The sequence below is a fragment of the Mytilus edulis genome, chromosome 6 (assembly GCF_963676685.1).
Source record: "Mytilus edulis chromosome 6, xbMytEdul2.2, whole genome shotgun sequence".
Taxonomy (NCBI): domain Eukaryota; kingdom Metazoa; phylum Mollusca; class Bivalvia; order Mytilida; family Mytilidae; genus Mytilus; species Mytilus edulis.
In genome coordinates this window covers 39,607,825-39,620,575 of record NC_092349.1, presented here as the reverse complement: position 1 = coordinate 39,620,575, position 12,751 = coordinate 39,607,825, and the positions used below count along the sequence as shown (strand labels likewise).

At 31.4% G+C, this 12,751-nt stretch overlaps 1 protein-coding gene across 1 annotated transcript in view; it reads left to right on the top strand.

The window, feature by feature from the left end:
- LOC139527628 (trichoplein keratin filament-binding protein-like) overlaps positions 1-8,511 on the top strand; it is a 38,155-nt gene extending 29,644 nt beyond the window's left edge. Inside the window, exons 11-15 of the mRNA XM_071323160.1 lie at positions 749-810; positions 2,849-2,930; positions 3,201-3,386; positions 6,163-6,306; positions 7,609-8,511. Of these exons, the coding sequence (XP_071179261.1) occupies positions 749-810; positions 2,849-2,930; positions 3,201-3,386; positions 6,163-6,306; positions 7,609-7,638 (504 nt within the window). The 3' untranslated portion in view covers positions 7,639-8,511. The remainder of the gene's footprint in view (positions 1-748; positions 811-2,848; positions 2,931-3,200; positions 3,387-6,162; positions 6,307-7,608) is intronic.
- The last annotated feature ends 4,240 nt before the right edge of the window (positions 8,512-12,751 follow it).

The window sequence follows — 12,751 nt, the reverse complement described above, 5'->3', positions numbered from 1 at the left end:
ATTCGTACATATTAAAATGTTTTTTTTCTCTCTCTCTCTTTTGAGGCATATGATAGAAAGGTATCAATTTTTGGGTCAGACGGCTGTGAACTTTTTTACTCTTTAAACTTCGGGAACCACGTAAAAGGATCAATAAATGAATCTGTTATTTTTCTCTACTGTTGAAGCATATGATAAAAAGATCATGACATGTCATTTTTCATATCGCATGTATTATCAGCCCTCGGTCAATATCAGCCCTCGAGCCATGCGGCTCTTGGGCTGATATTGAACCTAGGGCTGATAATACATGCGATATGAAAAATGCCATGTAATAATCTGATATTATTAAACATACAAGAAGAACAAAACCTGTATCATGCAAATGACTTGTTTGAGAATAAATGTGTTTATTTCTGACTTGAATCAATATTTATTCCCTAAAAAATTCCATCTTTAATGACTTTGACAACAGTAACTTTGAATAAGACAGTTTTAAGGTTTGGTCAGTTGATAGGCTTATGTGGTCCCAAAGCTCACCATCTCGTTAGTCGTTGTAATTTTTGTAAAAAGATAGTGTAGTATAATGTTCAAAAGTATTTTAAAGCTTGCCTTATTTCTCAATCATTGTTCAGTTACTTTGGGCTTTGTATATTTGTAAGTTCGAAACAAACATTTAATTATTTTGCCAAAATCAACATAAATGGCCTTGTTTTTTGTAACATGCTTTAGAATGTGTTGTATATTATATATTTACTATTTTGCATAGGTTATTGAAGACCAGATAAAGTTAGAAAAGGCAAGAGAAGCAGAACTTGATATGCTTTATCAGTAAGTTGGACATTCCTTATATTGAAAAAGTTTACCTTTAAGTTACAAACACCTCCAATAGTCATATATTTCATGAACTATGGCCAAAAGAGATTTCAAAATTTGTTTTAGTCCATTTTTAACCGGATTTTTGTGACAAAAATGTCGGTTATTGATTTGGGGATGTACGGCGGGCGGGCGGTCGGGCGGGCGGTCGGGCGGGCGGTCGGGCGGGCGGGCGGGAATCAAATGTTGTCCGTGCATTAACTCATGAACCGTTCAACCAAAGCTTTTAAAATTTTAATATGTTGTTACTGACAACTAAATGAAGGTCAAGTTTAATAATGGCGATTTTGACTTTTACCGTTCAGGAGTTATGGTTCTTGAAAGATTGAAAAATGGAGTTTCCAGTCGTGTCCCTGCATTTACGCATGAACTGTTCTTCCTAAGCTTTCCAAATTTTAATATGTTGTTACTGATGACAAAATGGAGATCAAGTCCAATAATGGGGATTTTGACTTTTACCGTTCAGGAGTTATGGTTCTTGAAAGATTGAAAAATGGAGTTTCCAGTCGTGTCCGTGCATTTACGCATGAACTGTTCTACCTAAGCTTCCCAAATTTTAATATGTTGTTACTGATGACAAAATGGAGGTCAAGTTTAATAATGACGATTTTGACTTTTACCGTTCAGGAGTTATGGTTCTTGAAAGATTGAAAAATGGTGTTTCCAGTCGTGTTCGTGCATTTACGCATGAACTGTTTTACCAAAGCTTCCCAAATTTTAATATGTTGTTACTGATGACAAAATAGAGGTCAAGTTCAATAATGACGATTTTGACTTTTACCGTTCAGGAGTTATGGTTCTTGAAAGATTGAAAAATGGTGTTTCCAGTCGTGTCCGTGCATTTTCTCATGAACCATTCAACCAAAGCTTTTGAAATTTTTATATAATGTTACTGATGGCAAATTAGAGGTCAAGTTCAATAATGACGATTTTGACTTTTACCGTTCAGGAGTTATGGTTCTTGAAAGATTGTGTAATGGCGTTTCCATTCACGTTGTTGCATTTACTCATGAACCATTCAATCTAAGCTTTTCAAATTTTAAGATGTTGATACTGATGACAAAATGGAGGTCAAATTTGATATTGACGATTTTCACTTTCACCATTCATCAGTAATGGTTCTTGTGATATTGCCAGGACACAAATAAATATTAATAAATCCGGTTTGCTGTCGTTGTGACAGCCTCTTGTTTTGCAAAGATGTCAAGAATTTTATTTAGCTTTTTCTTTTGCCTAGATATATGCCTTTTTCCTCTACTGATTTAAAGTCAACAGAAAGAAAAAGTATCTTATTGTTTATTTTATTTTTTTAATCTTTTCTAAGATTTAGTTATTTGGAAAATATAAGTATATAAATTCCATCGCTTGTTGAAGCAGACTGTAAATAGTAATGTTGCAACTGCTCTTGAACAACTTGACAAAATTTGTAAAACTTTCGCATAATTTTACTCGATGTTGTTTTGTAACTCCTATTTTGGTTTTTCATGTAAAAGATTTTTAACAAGGTTTTCGGAACAGAAATCTGGTTTATATTGAATTAGTGTTTTATTATGCTGACATGTCATTCTTCATAACTTGCTCTTATAATGTACACATGTACCATAAAATTGAAAACAACTTTGACTTTCTATTTGGTAGTAGATATTATTTTGCAAGTCAATAATCTGACTGACAAAATGTATATTATATGTAAAAAATATTTTCTTAATGAAAGTTACCCTAAATGAACTAAGTGCTCAAGAAGCCAAATTACTGGTTTGTTAAATCTTTTCATCGGGTAAAAAGTTTAGAATGTCTTTGAAGAGGGGTGTAAATAGGGTGCCATGAAATAAAAATGGCAAAACACATTGCACAAAAATAACCCTTTACCATCCTCTTTGAACAATTTTGATATTTTGGCCTAACAATAAAAATGATTTCAAAAGTAGATAAAGCATAAACAAAGAATAGTAGATTGTGAGTCCCTAATATATTAACTTCTTTGTCTACACAGAGAAGAAGCAGCTAGAATGTGGCACAAGAGAGAAGCTGAATGGGAGAAAGAACGAGCAGCTCGGGCAAGACTGATGCACGAAGTAAGAACTATATACTTAAAGAAATGGTTAAATTATTACCCCATGTAATAAAATTGAAGAAAAAAAAACTAGACAAAAAATATGGAATTGTGTTAGATTTACTGCTCAGTATTTTGGAAAGGCATTGTTCCAAGACTTTCAACAATGAGAAAATTATCTTAACCTTCAACTGTTTAAAATGCCATCTAAATTTTACTTGAAACACATAAAAAATAAATATTTTAAAGCCAGCTTATAATGAAAGTTGAATTATGAAACTACTTATAACAGGTGATGGATGACAGACAAAGGCAACTTGAAGATAGAATGGAACAAAACCGAATAGATCAGGAAGAGTCTTTAAAACAGAGAGAGCTGTTAATTCGTGAGATGGAGATAGCACAACAGATGACACACAGAGAGAAAGAGGAGACAGAAGCACAAAAAGAAGCACTTAAATTAAATTTGAAAGAACAGGTATATAATTCAGAATTTACAATTAAGACTTGTTTCTGTCATAAAAGTTTGGCTCAAATCCAACACATGTTTTTAACATTCCTAAACCTTGATAACACCACACAAAATTAGGGCGGGCACAAAATGAATTCTAAAAGGAAGAGCATCTAACTTATTTATTTTTAAAGAGGAAAAGCAAAAAAGTGAAAATAAAACTTTTAAATTTGATGTGTCCATAAAGATTTTCTGAATTAACCTTCATCAGGAACGCTTAAAGCTGTATATTTGAAAGCCAAGGATGTATAAGAATCAAAACATTTGAAGAGCTAAATTTCCAAAAAGCACTTAAAAGTCAAAGTGAGAATGAGAGCTTAATAATATGTAAGAGAAAAAACACATCTGTTTATGCCCCACCTAGGGGCATTATGTTTTTCAGTCTCTGCATATGTTTGTTTGTCCCTCTGTCTTCACCACTTCAGGTCAAAGCTTTTAGGTCAAGTTAGTTTTTTATGAAGTTGAAGTTCAATCAATTTGAAAGGTAGTACACATGTTCCCTATACTACGATCTTTTAATTTTAATGTCAAATTAGAGCTTTTACCCCAATTTCAAGGTCAATTGAACATAGAAAATGATTGTGTGAGTGGATCATTCATGTGCTATGGACACACTCTAGTTATATATTCAAATATACTTGATCCCAATGTTACAAAAGTATATGGTGACTTCAAGCCTTAAAAAAATGAATATAGAGCGGTCACTGCAAGAGGATAACAGCTATGAGAGATATGTGTACCAGTACTTAGAATTGGATCACCAGCAAAGAAAAATTATATTGTCAACAAGGCGCCACATAAGGCTAAAACCAGAAACAATTATTACATCATTAGACAGCCATTGTTGGTTTTAAAATGGTTTTAGGATAGAACAATTATATGTAGAAGATTTAGGCCAAGGTTAATGCACATCTTTATTTGATAGTTTCTCCTCTAACTAAATTAGTTAAGGAATGACTGTAATATTTTTTCTGTCTATTCGAAATAACATAAAAAATTTGGTGCACACTGAATAATGCGTGTAGCGGGTTATTTAACAGTGTGCACCACATTTTTTATGTTATTTCGAATAGACAGAAAAAATATTACAGTCATTTCTTATAATTTAATTCTAAATTTCATTTTAAACTGTAGAAAACCATGAAAAAACGTTGATGACGTCACGGTCACATGACTAAATTATGTCTATGGGCTCATAACAAAATAACGTCAGCCAATCAGAAGACGTGTTACATCCAAAATTAAATTATTAAAAAATGTTAGAAAACTTATACACAGTGCTTATAACCACAAAGCATGGATCAAGTGTGAATTACAGTGACGTCACTTTAACCATTCTAGAGTTGTGGCCCTTTAAAATTGAAATATTTTCTTAAATTTTCGTTTTGGTTCTCTAACTTTAGTTTGCCTTGACTAATTGCTATGAACTTTATACACTATGCTTATTACCACAAAACTAAGATCAACTAAAAATTCTGTGGCATCACTTTAATCATTCTAAAGTAATGTCCCTTTACAAATGGAAAAAAAATCTGAATTTTACCGTTTCAGGCGTTTGGTTCTCTAACTTAAGTTTGCCTCAACCTTATTTTGTGAAATGCATATGGAATACTTGTTACCACAAAATTTAGATCAAGTACAAATTAACTTTTACTGTTGAGTTATGTCCATTTATATGATATGCAAACAGTTAACATAACATAATACTGTGAAAGTACTTTTGTTCGTGGGGAACCAATTTTCGTGGTTTTCGTGGATGACTTTATCCACGAATTTAAGTGTCCAACGAAAAAAAACCAACCATTGTCAAAATCGAGGCATGGAAATATCCACATGTAGGTTTGACTTCTGATATGATCTAGAGAACATATTGAACATCGCCAAATCTGAGAGTACTAATATAGTTGTCACAGGGCAAATGCACTATGAACTACAACTGCAGGCAGGATTAGACCCATTTAATCTTTAAAACCTTAGCTGTACAATTTTTGATCTTTTAAATCAAATAAAACAATATTTTGATCGATAAAAGACAGATTTCCGGTATTGATATGCTATGATAAAGTGTTCATTTTATATACTCATAACTCTAGATCTTGTACATACATGAAATAATAAATGGCTTTTGATAAAACATATTTTACAATTCAAGATACGTTTAAAGCATTTGTTTATGTAATTGTTTTCTTTAGTTGACATGCTTATGACCTAATCAACACCTTTAATTATCTTTAGTCTGTTGATCACTCTATCTCGGGTTAATTAGTGTGGTCACAACGATTTAGACAGGTCAATGTTTACTTTGCATTTCCTTCATTCCAGACAACTTGTCACCTTCGTTTTTAAATTCGTAGATTTAAGTTTTCTATGAAAAAAAAATTTGAAAAATTGAAGCCATTAGGGGCTTCAATTTTTCAATTTTTTTTTTCATAGAAAACTTAAATCTACGAATTTAAAAACCGACGAACATGTAAATGTTGCTCAAACCACGAAAATTGATACCCACTAATTAAAGTACTTTCACAGTAAACAAACTTTAATTTTATGCACTATTTAAAACTTAGGATATAGCTGTAATGATACAGCTGAAACACTGTCTGTTTCTAGACTGTGTTTCAAAGTGATTCAAATGAGGATAGAAACATAAATATTAGTAAACATTGCTGATAATTCAATAAATTTGTCTTTGCCATATTTCAGTTTTGTTGTTTATAAATTAGACAAATTTCATTTCGGTTTACAGGTGACAGCACGTCGTGAACAAGATGAGAGAGCAAAACAGAGGGACGCTTTAGAGTTTAATGAAGATCAAAAAGGAGATGAAGAATATGATGATTTCTTACGACAAGAAACAGAAAGAATGAGACTAAAAGGATTTACACCTAGAGTAAGTTTGACATATTTGCATTGTAGGATGATTGACTCATCTTTTTCAAATTTTACAATATGTTTGGTTTCATGCATACAAACCCCCTTAAGCTTTTAAAATTTGTCTTCTCTGAGTTATAACTCTTATCTGTATAAAAATCAACAATGCATTACATTTTACATGAAAATTTAACAAAGCAAATCTGTGACATCGAAAAAGGTTTTTTTATGTTTGGTGATTTCTTTATTCATAAACTTTGTTTTTATCATTTTTTGTTTCACTCTATTATATACATGTTTTATTAGTATACTGTATGTTGCTACATAAACATGTGCAAAAAGTGAAGATGAATACAAGATGGTTATCACATACTTATTTCAAAGAACATCTGCAACTTTTAAACTTGTTTAATTTATTTAAAACTCTATTAATATTTTGTGATGTTTTCTTTTTTTTTTTAACTTTTGCACTTGTCTCAGACATCATAAAGTTTTCTTAAGAATTTTTTACACTTCTTGACCAAATATTTTGAAATTTGAACACAATGTCGTTGACCTTGAAATACAGGTCAAGCTAGATTTTGATGGTTTTAACATTAACAGGTCAAGAATTTGGCCAATCATGCCCACAGTCACTATATAAATGGGCATTTGTTTGGTTTGTGGATAATGTACCACTTGACTAAATCTTGTGATATTTTAACACATCAATTATAAAATACTGGTCAAGTAGACGCACAAAAATTACCAGCAAAAGCATTTGGACCTTAGCTCTTGTTTTTTGTGTGGTATAAATTTGTACCAATAACAAACAATATCAACCTTTTTTGTCTTCAAAAATTATGCAGGAAATGCAGGTCAAGTTTGAAGATTTTGAAATTTACCAAAATAGTTTCTTTAAAACTCTAATTCATTATGTTTCCTGGTGATATAACAGAGGAACTGTACCTAATTTGGTCTAAAAATTATGAAAAGATATAATGAGGACTAAAATAGCTATGGTTCCCAAGCATAGATGAGAGAGAGTACTATTTTACAAAATCTTTTATTAAATTTTAACTAAGATGCTATATAAAAACATAAAACACATGTCACTTTCAATTTAAATTTGGATTTGTCATTTACCATTTTCTACTAGATGAAGGTATCTGACAACAAGATCACTTTATTATAATATTTCCATTGTGATCAAGTCTTTTGCTTAAATACATTACCTTAGCCAGAGGACAGACCGAAAGAAAACCAAATATTTTCTTAGGTCAATATGATAGGTATGTGATGAAGTCAATTGATTTTCTAACATGTTCACTTTTCTTTTCAGCAACATGGAAGAAAACAGGCATGGTCATGATAGATGTAAAAACCTAGACTCATTTCCATTTACTAAATTATTGTGTATAAAAACAAATGAAAATGTCACTTCATTATGGTTGGGGGCTCATTGATTCCACAGATCTCAACAAACCAGGAGAAATGGCGGATGACAATAATTATTGTTATCATGTTATTATATGAAACATTTGTGAATTATAAGATCAATCAAAACAATAACTATGAAAAGAGTATTTTTGAAATGTCTCTGCTCATACAACTTTTAGTTCCTCAATTTTATGCACCATACACTGGTATGCACTATATATACCAATACAAAAATTAAAACTTGTATGTATTTTTTAAACAGTAAGTTTTAGGGCTATTCCAAAATAATTTCAGTAATTTTATTGGTTATAGGAGATCTGTTTGATTTCATGTCATAGATTACAAGAAATATGGAAATCATAGTTTTTACCTGTATTAAACAATTTTTTGTGGACAGAATAAGTCAATTATGAATGGGATTTTCCCAAGCCAATAATACATCATCAATGTTGACATTATCAAATCAAAACTGACTGCCTACAGTGAAATAAAAATTTCACAATTTTGTAATTATTGATGTTTGAAAAAAAAAAATCATAATTTGTTTTTTTATACTATACCCCTTTAAACCAAATATGGTATACATGATCTGAGGTATGCATGTATGTACTGCCAGCTTAATAATATAACCTTTTTTTATTGAAAAATTAGTACATAATGCTGTATATGTAGTAATGTTGAGTTGTGATATATATTTTTTTCTTTTTTATATTTTATTAAAGACTTTATTTACACATCACAAGATGTGTCTTGTCACGTCTTCTGATAAATTTTAGAATAAAATGTCATTGAAATAATTTTAAAATCCTTCTCGCCTTTATTTTACTCCAACCATCAGCATCCCTCATTGGTATTTCATGTTATATATCTGTTAATTTGACATTCATTTTTGGAGCAGGAAATGTTAAGCTTTTCAGAGCATATGAAGAGCTTTTAGTAAAGATTTTGTATTATCAGAAAATACCTTTGTGCATTCATTCTCTGTTTTATATGTGTTTCTTGTCTCTACAATATTGTTGATTTTGATTTTCTTGGTGTATTATCCTTTGAATTCTGAGTTTGTTATTTGTTTCCCTGATACTGCAGGTAGTATTTACTTTTACCTATTTTTGAGAAATATTATTTTAGAAATTTGTTGGAGCTCATAAGATAAACATAAAGAGATGTGGTATGAATACCAATGAGACAACTAAGGATGAAAAATACTAACAACCACTACATGGTACACCTTAAAACTCAGCATAACACATAATGACTCTATAGTAAGTTATAACCAGATGCTCTGCAGGGTGCAGCTTAATACGACTGCAGAGTTCGAACCCTGAACATTGGGGCAAGTATGGAACCAACATTCAAGCTTGATACAGCTCTGAATTTGGATTGTGATTAAATAGTTGACACAACACAGGTTTCTGACACATAATGAATGTGGTCTAAGAACTTCAACTTAAAAACTTTAAATTTTAAATTGGACATTACCTATTATGGTCCAATATCCAAAATCAAAACATGGTTAGATTCAGCATATCAAAGAACCCCAAGAATTCAATTTTTGATGAAATCAAATAAAGTTCAATTTTTGACCCTTTAGACCTCAATGTGGACCAATCTTTAAACCGGGCCCAAACATCAAAAATCTAAATACATGGTTAGATTAAGCATATATCAAAGAAACCCCATATATACAATTTTTATTGAAATCAAACAAAGTTTAATTTTCGACCGCAATTTGGACCAACTTGAAAACTGGGCCTTTAATCAAAAATCTAAATACAGGTTTAGATTCAGCATATCAAAGAACCTCAAGGATTCAATTTTTGTTGATATCAAACAAAGTTTAATTTTGGACCACGATTTAGACCAACTTGAAAACTGGGCCCATAATAAAAATTATAAGTACATGTTTAGATTCAGCATATCAAAGAACCCCAAGGATTCAATTTTTGTTGAAATCAAACAAAGTTTAATTTTGGACCCCAATTTGGACCAACTTGAAAACTGGGCCAATAATAAAAAAATCTAAGTACATGTTTAGATTCAGCATATCAAAAAACCCCAAGAATTCAATTTTTGTTAAAATCAAACTTAGTAATTTTGGACCTTAATGTAGACTTATTTGAAAATGGGACCAAAAATTAAGAATCTACATACAGTTAGATTCGGCATATCAAAGAACCCCAATTATTCAATTTTTGATGAATTCAAACAAAGTTTAATTTTGGACCCTTGGGGCACCTTATTCCTAAACTATTGGGACCAAAACTCCTAAAATCAATCCCAACCTTCCTTTTATGGTCATAAACCTTGTGTTTAAATATCATAGTTTTCTATTTACAATTATACTTAAGTAATGGTGCGAAAAACCAAGAAAATGCTTATTTGGGCCCCTTTTTGGCCCCTAATTCCTAAACTGTTGGGACCGAAACTCCCAAAATCAATCCCAACCTTCCTTTTATGGTCATAAACCTTGTGTTTAAATTTCATAGATTTCTATTCACTTATACTAAAGTTATAGTGCGAAAACCAAAAGTCTTCAGACAACGACGCCAACAGTATACGACCAAAAATTTTCAATTTTTGCGGTCATATAAAAAGTCAAAGCTTTCAAAAGAGAAAATCAATGACCTGGACTTATTTTGCATAATTGATATAAAAATTAAACAAGCTGTGGATATGAACAACATAAAAACAAACTGTAAAAAACTAATTTGAAATAGCTCAACTCATCAGATTAGCATGAAGCCCAAAAAAGACAATACAAAGGACTGATATAAAAGGACTATAAAATGACTATATCCTTTAAAAAAAGTTTATAAATTCAGAAACTGGGTAAAAAACATAAACATGGACCAATTTAAGCACACATTCTAGTACCAAGATTAGTGACTCAGCATAAGGTCTTGGAATGTAGAGGTTGTTCATGAATTTTTCTAAATAGTCAACACTAGCACATTATGGGCAATCAAGTGAGCAATCAATGCTTCAAAATTTAAAACCAAAATTTCTAAATTAAAGTCTTGATTTTGTGCAAAAATCAATTAATTAATGCCACAAATTCGCCATTTTATAGTAAAATGCAATAAAATAAATAATATTGCTTAGATTGAAGTTTATCTTTGGAATATTCATCTCTATTTTTCATTATCTTTGCTGTTTTGATGTTGTTGTACTTTGCAAATTTTGTATACACATTACTACAGAAGGATCATAAACCTTAAAAAACGGATGTATATTTTTATGCCCCTCCTATGCAACTCTTTTACTCTTAGGGAATAATGATGTCTTGGATTATGAAGAAACCTGTGTGGTAAGTTTTCTCGTTTCAATTGTTTTACATTTGTCATTTTTGGGCCTTTTATAGCTGAATCTGTGGTATGTCGTAAAAGTTTAATTTTCATCGTTTTAGCTTTTCTCAGGTTATCACCCTTTTAAATATCCGAAAGTGGTACTTATTATGTGATTGAGTTCTTTGAACAGTATGGTTATGGGCTTTGCTCATTGTTGAACACTGTGAGGGAGCAATAGTTGTTAATTTCTGTAACATTTGGTCTCGTGTACAAAGTAGAGTTGTCTCATTTGCAATCATACCACATCTTCTGGCTTATATGTAAGACTTAAACCATACAGACTGTAAACTATTACCAGGCCCTTTTAATTATGTTCTGGGATTTTCTACCTTTTAAAAAAAAAAATCATGAATATATTAAAGATAGTCTGAAAACAATACTCATTTTGTGCAACAAGCATTCTTTTTGTTGTTAATGTCTGTGTCATTTTGGTCTTTTGTGGATAGTTGTCTCATTGGCAATCATACCACATCTTCTTTATTAGGGCCCCGCCTATAGGTTTATACTTGACATGTATATGAACCAACACCAGAGGGTGTGTCATAATTTATGAACGACTGCCGAGGGCAAAGTTCAAGGTCAAAAACTTTGGTTTCAGTTGACAACCCCATGTCCTATGGTAAAGATTGTGTCCGCTCTATATCTTGAGAACCGTTATCATTTTGAAGTTTATACCTGAAATGTATATAAACCAATATCAGAGGGTATGTCATAATTTATGTACAACTTCCTAGGTCAAAGGTCAAGGTCAAAAACTTTGGTTTCAGTTGACAACCCCATGTCCTATGGTAAAGATCATGTCTGCACTATATCTTGAGAACCATTATCATTTCAAAGTTTATACTTGACATGTATATAAACCAACACCAAAGGGTGTGTCATAATTTATGTGCAACTTCCTAGGTCAAAGGTCAAGGTCAAAAACTTTGGTTTCAGTTGACAAACCCATGTCCTATGGTAAAGATACAATTTTTTAATGCACATTATTCACAGCGGGGCCCACAGAGATGGCTCCCATCTCAATGATATCTAGTTATATTTAACTAGCTTATTTTCTGAAATATCCTGACAAAAGCATGTGGAGAAAATTTTTAAGGCATTACTATCACTTATCAGTCTCATCAGTCCGTTTGGTACTTGGAAAAGCCTTGTTCCAGCAATGGTTCTTATATGTAAAAATATTATAATATGGTAAAGGAAGCACTTTAGTTAAGTGTTTGTATATTTATAATGATTTAGGTAAATGGCAAAGTTTTGGTAGACCAGGTGCTCTTCAACACGTACTTCTATAGAATCTGGTCCATTACTTGCTTGTACAGCAGGTTAACAAATAATTCCATTGGTTTATTAATGTTGAGTTTTACAACAAAAGCTCATTTATAATTTCAGTGGTTAATTTCTTTTATAAAATGTTTGCAATAACATTAGTTAGATTGTGTATTTTAACCAGTAATCAGTGATTTACAATAATAAATTCATGCTGTTATCTGCTCTTTGGTCTGGTTGTTGTCTCCGTGACATATTCCCCCATTTACATTCTTCATTTAATGCATTACTTTCTGAATTTACATTATGGTAAAGATGCATGTTTATCAGGTTTAGTATCAATGAAAACCATATTTTGACATGCTGTTGAAAAACACCAAACATCTCCTTTTACACACATGTTTATAGTCTAGTAAAGAATTGAACACAATA